Source organism: Melospiza georgiana, chromosome Z (genome assembly GCF_028018845.1).
Source record: "Melospiza georgiana isolate bMelGeo1 chromosome Z, bMelGeo1.pri, whole genome shotgun sequence".
Lineage (NCBI taxonomy): Eukaryota > Metazoa > Chordata > Aves > Passeriformes > Passerellidae > Melospiza > Melospiza georgiana.
Window position 1 is genome coordinate 63,110,965 of NC_080465.1, and position 19,604 is coordinate 63,130,568.

Genomic DNA, 19,604 nt, shown 5'->3' on the forward strand with positions numbered 1-19,604 from the left:
AAGTTTCTGGTACTGTTTTACTGTAGTTGAAATCCACGATATAATTTTTTTCTGCTCCTTCTGGAAGCTTAATTTATTTCAAACACAGTGAATATCCTGACTTAACTAATTTGTCCCTGAAAAATGTACATTGGTTGTCAATCATGTTTTTGGTATCTTGTGGGTACTTACCTGCACATTTTCTCTGAGAGACACTCCACAGACTCATCAAAACAGAAAAACAAATAAAAATGTTCCAAGGAAAGAAATGCTCTACCTCTTTTTTTCATCAATTATTAGATAATTCATATTCTGACTCAGACCAACCTCCCACTGGGCTTACCATTGGAAGCAATCCTATTTTGAATTTTCCTATTGGGAATTCCTTGGGAGCACTACAGCAAACCGCCCCTTACCATTTTAGTGAAAGAAAGACATACACAATAATTCAAATTTTAGCCATTAACTTCCTGAACAAAATGGTAATCTTTAAAAGTCTTGCAATGCTAGCAGACTTCTACCAGATATTTTTATTAAACTATTTCTGTAAGCCCTCCAATACATATAAGTGTAGACATCAATGAAACACAAAAGATTACTTTAGTCCAATTTCAGTATTTGTACAAACATTATTAATATAAGAGGAAAGATTTCTTACAGTGTAAAACCAGAACTTCACTATGGGAGCATTGTAGAACTCGTAGATCTTTCTTCCAATGGGGATCATTCTGTGCCTGCTCTGAACTTCCTCATCCTCCTTCTTTCTTGAGGACTCTCCATTGCCCCGTCCAAGCATTGCCTACAAGAAAGACATATTTACGTTTCTTTCTTGTGAAAGAAAAATTATACAATTTTTTGAAATGTCAATAGGAAACTGTTCTTGATCTCTAGACAAAACCAGGTGACCACAGCTAGGCATAAAATGCTTTGCTTTCAAATTACCTTTTTGCAGGGAGGCTTCTCTTTCATACTTTGAAAATGGAAAGCTATAGCTTTAGCCTCAACCCTCAGCTTGAGAGGGTGATTCCTGGCAAAAAATAAGTGTGATTTATTTTTAATTTTTGCTGTGTGGACAGAAACACTTTTACCTGACAACAACTTTATGTGGTGTACTTCTATACAATAAACAGATGCAGACAGAAAACAGGTAAATTTTGGTTTTAAACAAAGAGAAGTTCATAAAGCTGAGATCGAGAGAGAACGACAAGGGAAAAGATGAGTTGATAGTCACTGAACTAGAAGCAAAGGAGACAGTGGCACTTTACAGGTTAATCACTGGACCTGTCCCAGGCTACGATCCCACAGTGAAGCTTACATGGATGCAAGAGGACTTACTAGTAAAGCTCACTGCAGCAGAAAGGCCTTCAATTACAATATTCATGTACATGATTTTAACTTCTTCCATAGTGAAGTTCCAGATTGCTCATGCGTTGCCTTTGCTGGGCTTGATCTCACAGTTACCATTTTTTAGCAAATCAGACCCACTGAGAAGCTACACTGAGCTAAATAAACACATACATAAGAAGTCCCCAGCTATGAGTGCAAACCTAACAGTCAAAAGAAGGCAATATTTTGTTTGCTTACCCTTAACTTTCATTATCAGCTGCAGAGAAATGGAAGAACTAAACTACCATCACTGAGTTAAGCACTAAGTTAGTGCTTAAAAGAAGTTCCTTTGTATTTGAAGTGTAATGTGACATATTAAATGTTCATTCTGAAGCAGTTATTTAGTGAACAGTAGACTAAGCCTGGATTTTAGCTCACTGTGCCTATTGCAAGTTCTTACTGTTTAGTTTGTGGATGCAGCACCCTGCACAGGAAATATCTGCAAGAATTGAGACAAATCTAAGTATGGAGGGACTGCATAACAATGCATGTTTCCATGCTTCTATAATGCTTTCCTACAAGTAGATGAAGGCATCCTTGTGCTTTTGTGTTACTTGAAGCAAACCCTCACCATCCGTGAAGACAGCATTGTCCTCATCTACAACTTAAATGGTGGAAAACCAAGGGAACAATTAGATGCCAGATGTGTAGTCCTTCCATAAAAAGGTCCTTCTTGTCTCTGTATCTGTACTCTCCAACTCAACAGGATGCACAGCACATACTTAACTCTTTGGCTTCAGGTGAGCTATCTGATCACTTTCTACAGCTCTGCAGGAACTGGGGATGCATTTCTCACATATTTAAAAATAAGAATCACAATTTAACCTTTTCTTCCCTTTTCCAGCCTCATGTGGAGCTATTCATATAGGTCTTTTTCCTGTGAAATAGTAATTTGTAATGATAAACTTTTTTCAGTCAGTGCAGATATTTGTAAATTATTAGGACTGGGCTTGGTCCATATGGCTTCTTCTCTTTCATTTCTGAAATTTAATTTAATTTAATTTAATTTAATTTCATTTCATTTCATTTCATTTCATTGTTTATTTATTAATTTCATTTATGCAAAGTATTATTAGTCTAGTATTATTACTTTCCTTGTGAACCCTTGTATTGTTGAATCTGACAACATACAGATGTTGCTGTGCACGTTTTCAATAAATACAACAAAAATTCAGGAGAGAAGTATACTGCACTAAAACTAAGCTGCTGTCACTGTCTCAAAAACTAAAGCTTGCTTTGACCAAGTTAACCTATTTCCTTTAGTTTTAATGGCTGAAGATTTTTAATTTATTTCCCATAAATATGGATAAAACATAACCTATTAAAAATTTAAATGTACCTCCTGTTGGCTCTCACAGAGCCCATAAAACACCTTGAAAGTCCATCAAGACTTTTATAAAAAAAGAAAAAGACAAAGTGGCTATTAAGCAGAGGAGAAGGGTTTTTATGGTTATGAGACTTACTGAATATAACCACAGTAGCAGAAGTTACACAACACCCACAGAAGATATCATTACCTGAATTCCACAAAATCAAAGTGATCCTTTGATCCATATCATTGATTGGGTTTTGGGGGGGAAATTTGAATGTGATCGGAATGCTTTGGGAACACTAGAGCCCAAGAAGGTAGTAATTTGTTTGCTTCTCTCTACTTACTGAGGCTGTTCTGGTAAAACTGCTGTCTGGAGCTACAGAGTTTACTGTAGCTTTTCCCAAGGCTTTGTCTCTGCTGTCCCCTGGTGCTCAGGAATTTTGCAGCAGAATGAAAATGAATGCTGCCTCCTTTAACAAATGAGCAATGCCGTGCTTTAATGAAAGGGATTATTTTACAGAGTTCAAATCCTTCACAATTTTACAAATTTACAAATTCTGAGACAGACTTAATTCTCAATGAAATCAGTGAGTTGCGGGTATTTTTATAATAATGCTCTTTCAATATCTGGACTTATGCTTTAGCTTGTGAATTCTGACTTCCTGTTTGCTACTGCTTTCTTCTTGATAACAATGTGGTAATTTTGTCTCATTACAATTATTTTTGAATTAGTTCTATCATATAATAGTACCTCCTTCCCTCCCCCATGCCACAGATGGGGAATTTCTCTGAGATGGCTAGGGATTAGGTTTGACCTGATGTTCCTGACTGTTAATTATACCTCAGTATTAACAAACTGAAAAGCTTCCCCATTAGAAAGATTCAGAAATAACCTATGTAACTGTGTTAACAGAATAACTGCAGTGCCAAATGTGAACAAATGTTTTTCTTGGAGTGGGATGCAGTAGGGTGGGAACAACTCAATACACTGCTCTGTGTGGGCGGCATCTCTTTCGCTAATACATGATTTTGTCCATGATTCACCATGAGTCATGCAAGGTAAGCTTGACAGCAGCTCAACCTCGTTGTGAAGTACAGTACAACTGCATCATTTTAGCCTGAAGGGATTGATGTTTTCATAGTTTTTACATGGAGATTTTATTAATCTGGTTTTTGTTGTTATTGTTGGGCCAGATTTTGTTTTATGTAATTGAGGACTGTTTGCTGATAATGAACTATCAGGGGAGAGTTTTGGGTTGTTCATTTTGTCATTAATATATGTTAACAATCCTATACTATGCTTATGTGTTTCATAATTAAAGAACAGGAATTTCAGTCATTCTGGAATGAATACAGGCTCTTCCAATTTCATCCTGAGTGAAGTCCACATGCTCTATAGAGACTTACCCCAGTTCACAGAGAACTGGTGTGGAAATTAGACATAGCTGTGTAGAAACACCTTCCTCAGCACACCCTGCTGGATCCTACACGGTGTGTGAATCCTACACGGATCCTACATGCTGCCCCCATGGTAGTTGTTCTAGAATTACTGTTCTCTGCCCTGAAACACTGGTAGAAAAATGTTTTAATGTCTTTGATTGACAGACATATAACATTAGATTTTGCACATGCTTGGTGGTTACAGTGAGCACAGAGGAACAGGACCAAAGTGACAGGAGCTCAGGAATCCTGTCTGCTAGAACTAGACCTTGCCAGGGCCTATATGTGGTGGCAGTGGTGGTGGTATGGAGGATTTCCAAATTCCTGGGAGGAAGAGAGAATCTCTTCTTATGGAAAGGGTCAGCACTTCCTAGACACCACTAGCAGTGTCTCCCAATTCCATTTTCCAGACGAGCTGAAGGGGAGCCTGGTTGCTGGTGTGTGAGGTGCTGTAAGAGTTGTCTCCCACCAGGAAGGGTAAGTTGGGCCAGGGGCACTAGGACATGGATCTTCAGACTTTTCTGTGCTAATGACTGTATTTTTAGTGATATGATTATTATTGTGTTATTTCCTGCCATTGAGAAAAGACTAAGTACACATACTACAGATGAATTAATGTGATCCCAGAGGCCAACAGAACTAGCTGTGCTGCTGCTGAAGAGTTCTCAGACTAACTCAGTGATGTTCTGGAAGACCAAACTTCCTATTCATTGTGGAATATTGAGGCAAAATGAAAAAAACAACAACAGAAACCTTTTAAAGGGCTTAGATGTATTCTGAAATAAAACCATTTACTGGGGAGCTCTAATATCTAAACAATAATGCACTGAATGGGGTTAAGGATGCTCCTAGTTATGGCTTCCAGAATGCTGAGTTTTCTGACTTACCTGAATTTCAGCAACTAAGGCCTTGATTGGGACACAAACAGAAAATATCCCTGGCTGTTAGACTTTAATGCCCTTCTACTTCTCTGTGTTTAATATTCAGGATTAATGACTCTCACCTCCATACATAAATTGTGGTAAATTTCTTGGTGCTGACGAGCACTGACAAGAGCAGTATTCAAATGTATTTTTGTGAGTAGCTGCTATAAGCCTGTTTCTTAGCATCTAGGTGTAAAGAAATGTGGGCCTATCGCTCTCATGTATCTGTTATAAAGTTAAGAGCAGTAAATAACAAGTAGTTTACAGTGAATAAACACATCTTCATAGTATATCCACATGTTCAGTCACCCACCTGACCCTTTAAGAGGAGCATAAAGCAAATACATACTTGCAGCAGACGCACCCATGTGGAGACTTAACTTCACTGTTGCTGTAGTCTGCTGATCACATTATTTGTGCAAATGAGTTGTAAAATAGGGAAAAGATGATTGTGGCCCTGTACCTCATGTACTCTGCAAAATGCAGTACAGAAGAAGAAACTGAATCCTTGGCCTGTCTTTAGTCACCTGGGCTTAGTGCAAGACACACAGGAAATCAATGAACAGACCTTGCCTAGATGAGACCTCTTTGTCTTCATTTTAGCAGAGAGAATATGGGTGTGACATGATGAATACAGAGACTTGAGAAGTATTCATAGGGAACGGCTGGAAGGAGAATCAGGAATACTATTTCAATTATATATTATTTACTGGAAAAGGAACTTTGAGTTAAAAATGATTTTTTTAACTTTGCTTTTGTTTGTTAATCTTTATGCTGAACAAAACTCAGGGTAGGTGAGTGACTAATCTATTGATTCAAAGTTCAGCAATGGATTAAACATTTATGATATTCCAGCGCAATAAATTATTAATCTTATTGAAGTATTTATAAGGTATCCTTAATACACTAAAGGATACCATGGGTAAGGGGAAACGTCACAAAGGGACTTCCCAAAACATCTTTCAGGCATCCTCTGATCAGTGGAAAAGAAATCTGACCATTATGCCAGATCATTTGACTAAGGCGGGAACAGTATGAAACTTCAGTCTAAATTATTTTCTTATATTTAAAATATGTCAGGTGACTAAATGTAATTGCCTGTGGCATCTAACCACAGACATGCCAAGAACTCTCTGCTACCAATTCGTCTCTGCTCACCACTGAGGGGTACCTGAGTGAAACAGCTGTGTTAGAAGTTCTACAATGTGGTATAAATTATATGCAGAAATACTAAGTGAGCAGTGCTGACCAAAGATATTGTTTCTAAACTTGCTGGACTCCACATGAAGAAATACTATTTTATGGAAAATGTTTCAAGTGCCTGAAACTTCACTGGAGTGATACACTGAATTTGAAGGAATTAAGGGAAGAGCCAATGACAGAACAGAGCAATAGGACTGTCAGCACATGGAAGGGAGAAGTGAGGGAACATCTAAGGTTCATCTGGAATAGCAGGTCCACTGTACACACCATTTATTTGCAGCAGGAGTCAGAAGAGAAAAAGGAAACAGTATTGTAGACAAGAAACCAGGAGCTGGGATAGCTACAGCGGGATGGAAAACACATCTTTCCCAAATCTCTCCCCATTGCCAGGTAAAAGGCAGCTTGCAAAGTGCTTATTTGATTTGAATAGGCACTTCATAAGGGAATCAGAAGCCAAGGGTTAGTAAATCGCAATCAATAGCTAATGAGCAGAGAATGCCCCATTGCTGCTATTCTGGCTTCTGGTCCTTCCCAACAGCCAGGTTCTTGCCTGCAAACGGGTCCTGTAGGTGGGTCTGGTGGGCTGCTCCTTCGGCTTGCCTGTATATTGGGTCTTGTAGGCAGGTCCTTCTGCCTGCCTGCAGTCGGGATCCTGCGGGCAGCTCCTGCTGTTTGCCTGTGGGAAACAGTCTGGGTTTTTCTGTTTTTGTTTTTGTTCTTTAACTTAATCAGGCAAATCTCTTTTATGTCTCTATGCTGACCAACAGGGGCAGAGTTTTAAGTCTTTCAAAGACACCACAATCAAACCCAAATAAACTCAAACCAAACTTGACTAAGGCAGATGTAATAGCCTGTATAATAACAAACGAAAAAGTGTGAGGACAAGAGACAGAAGGTAGATGACTTGTGCAGTTTTCAGAGCTTTAGTTGTCTGATTCTTCGTGGTGTAAATTATTCCTCAAAGGCTATGCTGCTAATATTGACAAGTGTCTGCTTACACAATTCTGTTGGATTGTAGAAGGGGAGCTGTCTTTCTGCTTGCTAGTGTCTTCAATGGATTAAAGACTGGATCTGTGTGTGAAAGGCAATGACCACAAACACAAAAAGAATTTTAGACTAAGTTTTCATAATTTTTCTGGCATGTTTGCACACTTGCCTACTCTCTAGTGAAGTCAACTAAAAGAAAAAAAACCTCTGGCTTCCATGAATGTTTGGGCATTTCCAGCCAAAGGTGAGCCCTTTTCATACCAGAGAGGTCATCTATCTTGACTGAGTGCTTCTAAAATCTAATTCACTTAGTTGAGACAATGTGGCATCAAACTGAGTCAAAATATGAGGATATTTGAGTCAAAATACGAGGATATTTGAGTCAAAATATGAGGATATTACAGCACAGCATCTCCATGCACTGCTGCAACATGGAGGCAAATGATGGCAACTTGTGCGGCTTGAGTCTCATGGAGGAGAGAGGAGTGTGAATTGTGATATCCTATCATGTGCTATATTTAGCCATCAGATGTTCTGCAATGCCTACAGAGGCAGGAATTACAAATTGACCGTGCTGAGGCTGATGATTTATTGTGAGCACTTACAGTGAGTTCCATGTCTTCCTCATCTTTTTCTTTCACTGGCTTCTCTGGTTCTTCTGGATCTTTTTCTTGAAGATGGATCTCATTGGCCTGGGTCATGTAGGGCATATCATCTTTGTTCTTGAACTCCAAGCTGAGGATTGAAGGAGGAAGTAGAATTCCTAGAATTACCTAAAGCAATAATAATGATAACAATAATCATCACAGAAAGCAGATTATGGTCATAATGGTTACTTAGCATCAAACAGAAAAACTCCCTTGGGAGATTTAGGAAAAGAAAGATACATGCACATGTGAGTTTCTATGACAATAAAGTATTTGTCATTGGGGGTAATGTTACCAGAGCACTGAATCAAAACATGTGACTTCTACTAGTGCTGCTGTGAATGCTCTTGAATGTTTTATCTACTTGCACATCACCAGGTGCGTACTGATACATACTAGAATATATTTACAAAATATTATATAAGGTCAAAAGTAGGTGGGTCCATGTGGGTGTACAGACCTACAAATGTCTGCATTTTACATAATACAAAACACCAGTATAAATGACACACAGAGAATATTTATTTCTACAGAGAGGGTTAATAGCTCTTTGTGTCCATACTTAATGTACACTGGCAGTCAATGAAGTGCAACTGTGTGTGGATCTGAGGAGATAAGGCAAAGCCAGCAAAAGCAAATGCTGATGTGCAGTCTCCTTAGATTATGTTCCAGTAACAAGGCAGCTGTGTAATGGTCATGTTAATGTCAGCTCTTTCTTTTCTGCCTTCCCCCTCTTAGATGCCAGAGTGTAGAAACCACTAAAATTTCCTTTTCGGGATTTATATGTAATGAACAATGCTTGGGTTAAACCATTAGTACAAGTGAACAGACATCACAGTAAAACAAAGCAAAGTCTGTATTCACAACCACAATAACTTCTCCTGGTTATGCTGCAATTTGATGGAGAATGATTTTCTGATAAATCTCTCCCTGAAAGAGAGTAAAACCAGATAGTTAACTTCTTGGCAGGTTAGAGAGGATGCTTGTGATCATCATATCAGCAGACAGCTTGTTGAAACCATTCAAAGTACACAATGAGGAGCAGGTAGGGTGTGCAAATGCTGCACTTAGCCTTGGAAAAGCTTTCTGCACTGTGCTGTGCTCACAAAATGATGGGTCCAGGGAGAGGAGGTTACAGGCAGACCTGGCTTCACAGAAAGGCTATTTTTAAGAGCAGGTAGGATTAACAGCTGCCCCTAGCCCTTCCATTGGTGCCATACATTCCTAGCAAGAATCTAAATAATTATATTCAAACTTTCTACCGTTTGTCAGTTTCAAAGGGAAAAAAATGTTCTTGGGAAATAAACCATGACTCATGCTTGCAAATTTATTTCTTTGTCATGCTGCCTCATGTAGCTTGTAGCCTTCTCTAGCTTTAACAAGCTCTGCTAATGAGCTTCATTGAAATAAAATACAGACTAGAAACTGAGTAAAGGGTCCTTGTGAAGCCCTGATGTTAGAAGAAGCTGAAACAGAGCCTGTTACCTTCAGTTATGCGTTATGAAAGAAAGGTCTATTTTAGGGCTTAAGAAATGTGCTGAAAAGTGGAATGCATGTAGTGGGAAATCAGTTGCTACACTGTCCTCCATGTACCTAGACTGAATTTCTGCAAAGCTAAACAGGGAACAAAGCGGCTGTCCCTCTGAAGGATAACAGGCCCGTGAGTTCAGGAAATAGGTAGGAATGTCTCCAAATATGAGAAAGTTTTCTATCTGTAGCAGAACAACGTGTATGCACAGGTCCTGCACAGGATTGCTATCAGCCACTTTCTCTCACTCACCACTGTCACTGGATTAAGAGCCAGTCTGGAAGCAATGTGCGCACTCCTAAGCACTCTTGCCATTACTGAACATCTTTTCACATGGCAACACAGCTGAGTAATTACCAATTTTCACACAGGCAATTAGTGCAGAAGAGAGAATCCCTTCACTGAAAATATTTCTCTGTGATCTAGGAGGGAGAGGCAATTGCTGGGTATGTTCTCACTGGTGACTGCTCTGGTGAAACATACCAGGGACTCAAATTCATCTCAGAATTCACTTTGCACTGTTAGCAGTTTTGTCAACCGTGGAAGTAAAGCTGTAACAGCTTTGAAAACTAAATTATCCTTTAAACCCTCTAAAGAAGTCCCTTCAGACGCCATCAGGAAGATTTGCAAGGGTTTGTGAGGAAATTTGTGCTGCTTACTTTGCCTGTTCTGGGAAAGGTTGTCAGATCAGCACCTTTCACTGATGGTTAATTCACTTACACTTCCTTTTCCTTTATTTATCTTTAAAACTCTTGACTAACTCCTCAAGTATACAGGCAGGATGACACAATAACCTTCTAGCTCAATTCTTGTTCTGATAAATGATGCCAAAGAGGACTTTAAGAAAGCAAATGAAAAAATCTAAGCTGTGTGCTTTGAACTTAGGCTTACAATGAGCCCCATCTGAAAAACTGAGTGCAGGAAGAATATACCATGCTTAATGTCACTGCAAATAAATATCTGAAATATGGTTACTTTAGACAGTTATTACTGATTTTTTGTGAAACGTGTCACCATCTATTAGAATCCTCTGAATGTTAATTTTATTTTAAAACAGGAATGACCTTTAGGCCAGAATTTTTTCGCATCCGGAGACGACCCATCCACATGTCAGTGAGCAGCATCTGGCTGCAAGTGTGAGCGATGAAGTCCCTGTGCTTGGCTGCCACTGCAAGCTGCAGGCACGTGGCGTTGCTCCAGTTCTTCAGCTCATAGGTCAGCAGTTTCATGGCCAGCTGCTCGTCCTGCTTGTATGACTGGTCCAGCAGCTCGACCGCCAGCTGGCCGAAGTCCCTGCAACAGAGGGACACAGAGGGACACAGAGGGACCCCGCTCACTCCGTGGGCACACACAGCCCCGTGCTCAGAACGCGCCTCTGCCAGGGGCACGGCGCCTTCCAGCACGCAAATCAACGTGATGTTGACTCGACTCACGGAAACCCACGTTTTCAAACGTGAGTGGCTCATGTCAGGCATATAAATAAGTGCCCCAGCTTAGCAGCGATGAGCACCCACACCTACCAGCTGTCTGCTCCCACCTCCCTGCCCACCTCCCTGACATTTTCGAACTGAAACCCTCTGGTTATCTGCAGCTTAAGGGATGGCTTCTCTGCTGTTTGCCCACAGCTTCATGGTCAAGCCTCCTGGAAGGAGTGTCCAATATCCTTCCTCAAATCCTAAATTTCTGAAATTTTAACATCAGGAAAAATTCTTATGAAATCTAGAATCTTGCCTTGTTCATCTAAGCATGACCTCTTGGTTAATTAACACTTCTGCCTGAATACTTTGCTCATAAGGATTTCAATAACTGTTCTGCTGGGCAGGTACAGAGTATCCTGAAAAAGCACAGAGAAATGTTGCAGTCTGACTCTTGAGGCTGCAGGGAGAACACATGAACAATATAGATATTTCATTGTCTTCTTGACATCTTTTCATTCAGAAGTTATGCTGCTAACAACTTTGCTATTCTGGCAGACAGACTGTTTAAAAGCCATTTGGATTTTCTCTAAAGGGACTGCGCTTCCACTACAAGTTAGAAATGAAAGCAAGCTACAAATAAGAAAATTTTAGGAAGGTCCAGAAATCTCTCTTTCCTCCTTTTTTTTTTTCTTTCCCCCTCAGGAAAGTGTACTCTAAAGGAAATTCACCTGGAATTGTGGTTCAGCTCTTGGGATATATCATCCACCATGTCATTTTCTGATGCCTCGTGGGCCATGGCTTTGCAGAGTTTGCAGGCCACCAGAGCTTTAGCCATAGCCTCTTCCCCGTGTTGCCAAAAGAAGAGGGCCATCTTCTGACGTTTCATCAGCACAGCCCACACCATCAGCTCGTGGAATGGGAATGGAAAGTGATTGATCTCAGGGTCATCCATATCAATATCAACTTCTTCTTCTTTTTTCTTTGTTGGTTTTCTGCCTCGACGCAAAGGGACATCATCCTGTGGGAATTGTAGAGAATTTTTTTCATCAGTGAAGGAACAGTTCACGCAATTCATTGAAATCAGAACCTAACACGTTTCCTGCAGGCCAGCCCATTCATCATTTTTTGGACAAAATATTTAACATAGGTAAACAATAAAAAAGGTATTGGCGCGTGCACTGTAATTAGAAGACAGTAAACAGGGGAACAGAGCCTTGGACTATCACCCTGAATCAATAACATTATCACTCTGAAACTAATAACACAGAGTACAACCACACAATATCCAGAACTATTTTGGAAAATCCACCATTAAAATAAAGGTAAGAGCTCACTGCAAATGTAACATCTGCTGTAACGCATCTGCCTCTTTCCACCTCCAGAAAGTACATATCCAGGGGATTTTCTAATCTGCTGAAGACTCCTTCTATGCTTATTCTTGTGTTTTCTCACTTTATCACCTTACAAAACTAGCAATTTCCCTTCTTTACTCCTATTCTGTGTGTTTATTCCTTTCTTCTCCATCCATTTGTTGCTTCTGTTGCCTTTAGTTTCTTTCCCATTTTAGCCTTTTGCTTTTATCAGGTGTGCTGACCTATTCTGTCCTATGTCTATGGATGGAAAAATGAAAGTGGTTGTATAAAATAAAAAACCATAAAAATACTACCATACCCTTGAAGCATCAGGGTAGCCAAATGTGCCAATAAAACTGAGATAACTTTGGATGTCTTCCTATAAAGATTTCTGCATCATTCTCTGCAAGTGTTTCATTTCTCTGAATATGTTTTGAAGTTAGATGCTATCTGACTGAAATTCTGCTTGCCCTGCTGGACCGAAACACTTTGTTTAATTCTTATTATACAAAAAAACAAGAAGATCTATAGCTGGGGCAGAGTCCTCTTTTTCCTTAGCCATCTCCTGGACTTTAATTAAGAAATGTTTCTTAATCTGCCCCTTGTGTAAACCAACTATCTGGATGAAAATACTAGTCATATTTTCATTACATTGAATTTGAACATAATTTGGATATAGTTTATATTTATCAAAGAAGGAAAAAACATTAAAATTTGTCAGAGGTTGCCTACCTCCATTCCCAACAGCTTCAGAGCTTTTGGCTGTACGAAAAAAAAATTAGAAAAATGTTATTTCTCAGAGAATAGTGATGAAAAACTACAGCTATTTGTGTATACATATACACATACATACACATGCATGTAGAGTGATGTAGAATATACAATAAAATTTAGTAATAATAATAATAATAATAATGAAAATATAGAAAATAAAATGTACTGCAATAGCATATATATACATACACCAATCAAATTATTACATGAATATATATATATATATATATATATATATATATATATATCACACACATATACCAATCATATTATACACATACAGCAATCAAATATGCAATTATTTCAAACTTGAGTTTGACATTATTTCACCAAAACCACATCAGAAGACATATTTGGATTCAGGTAAAAATTACAACTGGTTAGGGCTGTTCTAGCAAGAAAGTGATAGGGGCCACTGATAAGGCATCAATGGATTTCTCTGGAGTACATCAGCATTTTGGCCACTGCCGTGGAACACTTTTATTGACTCTTGTGGAGCCCTCTGTGTGTTGCTTCAGTATTGGTGAAATCACTGCTCAAATGCTTTTGTTAATGGAGTGACTTTGGGAAGGAATTCTCTCCCACCAGCTACAATCACTGTCTTTCCTTTCAAAAGTGAAGAATCTTAAGGAAAAGCATATGGAAACAAATAAGTCCATTTTAGGTAGCTGTCTGCAAGCTTTTCACAGAGCTGTTGCTATTTATAGCTATTTATTAATACTTTCATTGTTGTGTATTGCTAAAATCTGAAATGTGAGGCAAAAGTAGGCAAAGAAGGAACTGGGAGGAACTGGGAGTCATTCTGGGAGGAGCTGAACAGACTCTTGTTCATGGTGAACTGGGTCAATGGCAGTATGGATGATAATTAACAGTTTTTGTGTTTTAGAAAGACTTTGTATTCACTTATCAAACAAGGAACCCACAAAAATCACAAAAATACTTAACAGTGGTGTTGCCATGAACCCAATGACTGCTGGAGCCACATTCAAAAAACAAAACATGTTTTGAGTTATGGGTTTCTTTGCCTTGAAACCTTCAGAATTACGGTATTATTGGTTTAGGTCAAAAGACTTGCCTTTTAAAAGCTGTGAATACTCATAATTACAGGTTTTAGGGTCAGAGGAGACTGTTTTATGTGCTGGTTTCAGTAGGGCAGCTGACTGCAATAATTTTTTCATTAAATTTATAAAAACCATAGCTTGTATCAGTGTCTGGCTTGTGATGCATTATGGTGAGATAATAGCAATGCACATAATGGAAATGAATCTGGACCCCACCAGCCTGGAACCATCTAAGAAGCTATGGTAATCCCTGCCTTGTTACAGTCCTGAGGATGGCAAGCAGCTTGTTTCTTACCCTCTTGGGCCCGAACAAGTTGTGGTACAGTGTTCTGAACCGCTTTCGGGTGTAATTGCAGCGGTACGCTCCTCCCATCAGGTACTCTATCACCAACCCAATATCAATCAGACTTATCCGGTAATCAGGAGGTAAGTTTCCCTGCAGTGAAAATAAGGATGGTGGAAAAAGAAATGCTCATTACTGACATTGTTAAATGTACTTTAAAATGGAGTTAGAATAAAACAAATTAAATAGGTAAAAGCAGGAATGTATTATTATGCTGGTTAATTAATTCACCTTAAAATAGATCCAACCGAAACCTGGATATTCTCGCTTGGAAAGAAGACATAAGTTAAATAAGAAGGTGAAGAACTTGTTGGAAGTAACAGAAGATAACGTCAGTACACAGTACTCATATTCTTCAGCTGGGGAAACAAGGAACATGACTGCAGAAACAAAAGCATGAGGATCGATACACTTGAAAAGTCAGGCACAATTGCTGGACTCTAGTTCTGCAAGATAGCACTTTTCCTGCACCAGCTCTCACCCACAACTCATCCTGGCACCTCGCATCTCTGCTGGCATCTCTCTGGACTGCCTATTCTGAACTGTCAAGGCATGTGAAGCAACATCACACAAAATCTCTTGTTCACATGGGACCAACTCCTTCCCATCCTGCAGTGTTTCCTTCCCATGTTCCAGGAATGGAAGAGCAGGAGGTAAGATTGGTGTTACAGCTCTAGAGGACTTAGGACATGAGCTATCATTATTACTAGTTGCTAAGGGAAAGGAGAGTCTATCAGCATTCAGTCTTGGAGTTGTGTTCAAAGAATACACACCCTTGCTTAAGTTTCACACCAAGAATGAGGAAAGCATCTGTATGTATGAAAGCTGTAATAAACAAAATACCTATGTGGCTAATTATTTTGGGGTTTTCTTATGAAGAAAACTACAGGCCTAGAAATTTTTCGGCATATTCTCTACCTGAGTTCCTTACATATTTTACTAAAAGCCCCTTTAAACACATTATCTAGTTATGTAATTTCCAGCAGAGCCATGGAGATTTTCTCACAAGAAATGAACTGAGTTTGTGGCAAGGGTCATTAGCACGACCCTGGAAAAGATGCCTACATACTTCTCCTTTCATTTCTTTTCCTTTCCTACCCTCTGTTAGATATTTCTATATACCTATATCTAAATAGATATATGTGTGTATGTGTACGCCTATGAATATCTATATGCCTGAGTCTACATGATGTCTTCAGCGTGTACTTTTTAACTTGAAAGGAAACAGAATGACAAATACGTCCACATCTTACTGTCCTTTTTATGGGAACTCCCTTGCACACATCTTCCTACTCTTCACTTTCAAATCTGAAAATGGCATCACTAAGGTTATGAGTTCCCCAGTGCTTGGGGGTTGCAAAACTATGAAGAATGATTTCAGTAACAGATTGTCTCCCACTGCATATGAATTCACTCTGAGTTAATGGGGCATTTCTATTCTCCAGTTGCAGTGAACCCAACGGGACATCTTGTATGTGGAACAATTTCAGGCTGAGCTGCACTCACAGATGTGCCAGTCAAGTCTCTGGGGGAGGTCTCTGGCAATGGAGGAACAAAACCCCAGTGTGGGCACACCTGCTCTTCTATTCTCTTCAGAAAAATCTACACAAGGTAAACTCTGACCCCTTTACAGGAGAAAAGGACTAATGGGAAGGGAATGAACCCAAAGGAAGGTTTGCCTCCTTCTCTAACTCTCTGCTTCTGAGTTGAAAGGTCTTGTTTCAGTAAGCATTCCCTACCAGAAAAGAAGGCATGATTCAGGAAATTGTGAATAGATCACCTGGCTCTAGAGACCTCACCAAGAAACCTTTCAGATTTAGAGAACCCTCTCTGTTCTGCATGTCACTGTGCAAAAGAAATGACTACAAGATAAAGGTGGAGAGACAAATTATCCTTCTGTGAACAGTAGCCTTGAAAAAAAGGAATATTACTCTAACAAAAAATTGTCTCATATAACCAATATTGCAGAAGGACCAGAAATTGTAACTCTTCAAAGCTTCAAAATTTTTCAGTGCACTGTAATAATCTATTGTTCTATAATGATATACAGTACAGATTACAGGGAGCCTGTAGCTTTTTTAATGTGTTCATTAGGAGAAGGTTAGTAATTCACATGGAGCAATTTTATGACTATCATGTCTTGCTTGAAATATCTGCATGTCTGGAGATATCTGCCTGGCTTCTCTGGAGATGTTCTTATTAGATTAGAGCAGAGAATCACTAATGGAGAGCAGATGGCAACTGGCTCTGCAGAAGAGAAAAAATGGATGCAAAGATCCTCCTTCCTTTTCGACTTCAGCCATGAAGGACAAGGCTTATTTCCTGCCCTGCTACCATGGTACAAGCAGCATGCTGCAAAGGCTGAGGAAGGAGAGAGGGAGGTTGTGCTTTCACAGTGTACCATGCCCAGCAATAGGCTGGCATTCAAAGGGACAAAAAATCAAGCAAATTTACTGGAAAAAATTGAGCTGCCAACAATTTTCAAGTAATGTCCTCCAGCATATCTTTTTGCAACCTTCCTAATCTTGTTTAATTTGATGAGTGAGGGAATTACTATGGTTGGCAAGAACGTGTATTAGCTTAGATAATTTGGACATGGTAACGTTTATGCTGAACAGTTTAAGAAAGATAACATCTAAAAATTAAATGAAAAATAAACCTAAAAAATGATATTTCAAAAAGTAAATTCTGCTAGGTTTGGTTGGTTTTCCCCCTAAAATGTTGTTGTCTTCCCAGAATTCTACTAGAGCAAGGATGAAAGGATTAGCAGAAATGGGAGTTGCACTTCCAAGGCAGGACTCCTTCTAACTTAAGGTCTTCACTCAAACTGAAGGCTTTAATGTTATTAAGTGGCAAAAAACATTTGAGCAGTTAAAGAACAACAGGCATCAGGGTGCTATACGTACTATAAAGCTGAGTTTCTTGACACAGTTTTGATTTTTAATTTTCATGAAAGATTTAGATAGAAAGATTCCAGTAAAATAACTTTGATAAAAGATGCATCTAAACCTCCCAGATAATACTGAAACACTTCACTAAAGAAAATTCCCAAATCCACAGGAAAAATACGCACTTCATAAACATTCCTTTTCCAAAGTGCGATACCCTAGTAAAGAAGACTGGACCATCCTTGTGACAGGAGTTACACACATGCCAAAGCACTTGCTCTGTCAGCAGACAGCTTGAACCACCCTGGCAGTGCTAAGAATGCTTGTAAATGAAACACCGTGGTGCAAGTGGGACAGAACTGCCCCAAGAACAACAAGAATTTGGATGAACTAATTCTAGTGCAGTCTAGGTGGTCAAGAATAATCAAGGAAAAAGTTTGATTTTGAGCTAAGATAGTTGTTCTGGTTAATAATCAACAAATCTTTTAATGCTGGGACAAAACTCTTCAGTGTTAATGCACAATTCTTCTCCTGAAGAAATTTCAGGTTTAAACTGTAGCTAGTCAGTTGTAGTAGTTTTTTCACTTCAAGTGCATTTCTGTGTCACTATGTATCAAACCTCTGAGTCTGCGTGCTGAGAAAGAAATAATACTGCCAAAATTCTATATATTGCTAGTTTTTTCTTTGGAAATGCAGATGTGCAGTAGCAGTCCAAAAAAACCCCAACTTTGAAATGTAAATAATCCTGAAGTGGAATTGAGATCTGTTAATTATATACAATGTTTTGGATAAATGGAAAAAAAAATTCATCTATTAGTTACTACTGATCTTCATCAGCTAGTTGAGGCAGGGAAGGATTTTTATTTTTTTAAATTCATAGAGGGCAACCTCCACTTGCAGACAGGGTGTCCAGGAGAGCCAGTGTGTGATTCTTTCTGCTTAGCTTGGGTACATTCCTGTGTATGGTCTATGGAAGGAAGCCAAAGTTAAGTTTGAAATCCTGGACCCTTGACAGGAGGTGGCAAAATGGCCATGAGGCCAAAACTGCAGGCAGGTTGGCCCTGCTATGTAGCTGTGAAATTGAGAGGACTGAAAGGTGATCTGAGGCAGAGTCATTATGACATAATTTGTCTTGTTAATACATGCAAAATTAATGCACATCCAGATTATTGTAAATTCTTTCAGATTTTATCTCCAGGCCTTTACAGTATGCTGCCTAGGCTATCAGTCTTCACAGCAGTATTTGGAAAACCAAAGGGAAAATATATTGTTGTATTATATGTTTTGTGTGCACATGTGTGTCTACAGGCTGCCACAAATGGAATGTGATAATATGACTTCTGTTGTTCTCATTATTTTCTTTATGAAGCAGGCAAGATTGTTTTTCAAACAAAACAAAACAAAACAAAACATAACAAAACAATACTCTCCTACTGATTTACAAAGCTATATAGTACAACAGTAGTAAATTACTGCTCCTATGATTTTTAATATCCATTCTCTATCTGAGAATCCACAATGCTCAAGATGCAAGTTTTTTAGCATACACTCTTTTAAATAGTGCAAGTTTTAAAACTGTGAGGTACATGTATATGCAGTGTATTTCATATCAATTAGGTATTGTCTCAAGGTGGTGTAGTACATATTTTGGTATTTATATTCTGTGATGCTGTAATTAAATCTGAGAGGCTAGGTGTGTGGCATCAAAATATACATGAACTCAAAAAACTAGCATCAGCAGTGTGGTCTGTCTTGCATGCATGATGGGCCATCAAATTGTCAAATGGTGATGTGTCCATTAAGAAGTTTTTTCCAAAGAGGTGTTTTCATTTAAACTGTTGTCGGATCTGAGGACTGATTTATGGCTTGGTTGACTGGTAAGGGATCTGCTCAGCTGTCAGGGCTATAGTGAGCTGTCACCTCTCCTTATGAAACCTGGCTGTTCTTCATCCTGGACAAAATGAGAAATAGAGCCTCAGAGGTCCAGTTTTCCTCTTCTTCAGGAAGGTGCTAAAGAGCCATACCAGACTGTCTGTTTCCAAAGCCCTCACCTATGCTCATAAGACTGATTCAATGTAGTTGGAATTACTGAAGATTTTAGATATTGACAGAGGAACGAAAGATAAATTTATGGAAAGATAACCATCACTTACTAGTTAGAAATCACTATGGAACAAATAATGTCATCAAATATACAAATATAGTGTAAGTTTATTCAGTGTCTATTCCTATACATCCATGAGTACTGGTCATCTTTGATTACTTTGATGCCTTTCCTTTCAAGAGTTTCTTTAAACATACATATTTAGTTAGGGCCTCAGAAGAAAGAGATACATATTATTTAGTTACTCAACATACAATTT

General features: G+C 38.9%; 1 protein-coding gene across 3 annotated transcripts in view; it reads right to left on the bottom strand.

Moving 5' to 3' along the window:
* TRPM3 (transient receptor potential cation channel subfamily M member 3) overlaps nucleotides 1-19,604 on the bottom strand; it is a 386,409-nt gene that overhangs the window by 36,168 nt on the left and 330,637 nt on the right. For 2 of the 3 annotated variants that reach the window (XM_058043663.1, XM_058043664.1), the window contains exons 13-19: nucleotides 14,585-14,620; nucleotides 14,306-14,446; nucleotides 12,908-12,937; nucleotides 11,552-11,841; nucleotides 10,470-10,698; nucleotides 7,836-8,003; nucleotides 638-778 (exon numbers count right to left, since the gene is read on the bottom strand). In XM_058043663.1, the coding sequence (XP_057899646.1) occupies nucleotides 638-778; nucleotides 7,836-8,003; nucleotides 10,470-10,698; nucleotides 11,552-11,841; nucleotides 12,908-12,937; nucleotides 14,306-14,446; nucleotides 14,585-14,620 (1,035 nt within the window). The remainder of the gene's footprint in view (nucleotides 1-637; nucleotides 779-7,835; nucleotides 8,004-10,469; nucleotides 10,699-11,551; nucleotides 11,842-12,907; nucleotides 12,938-14,305; nucleotides 14,447-14,584; nucleotides 14,621-19,604) is intronic. The other variant, XM_058043665.1, reaches the window with a different exon arrangement.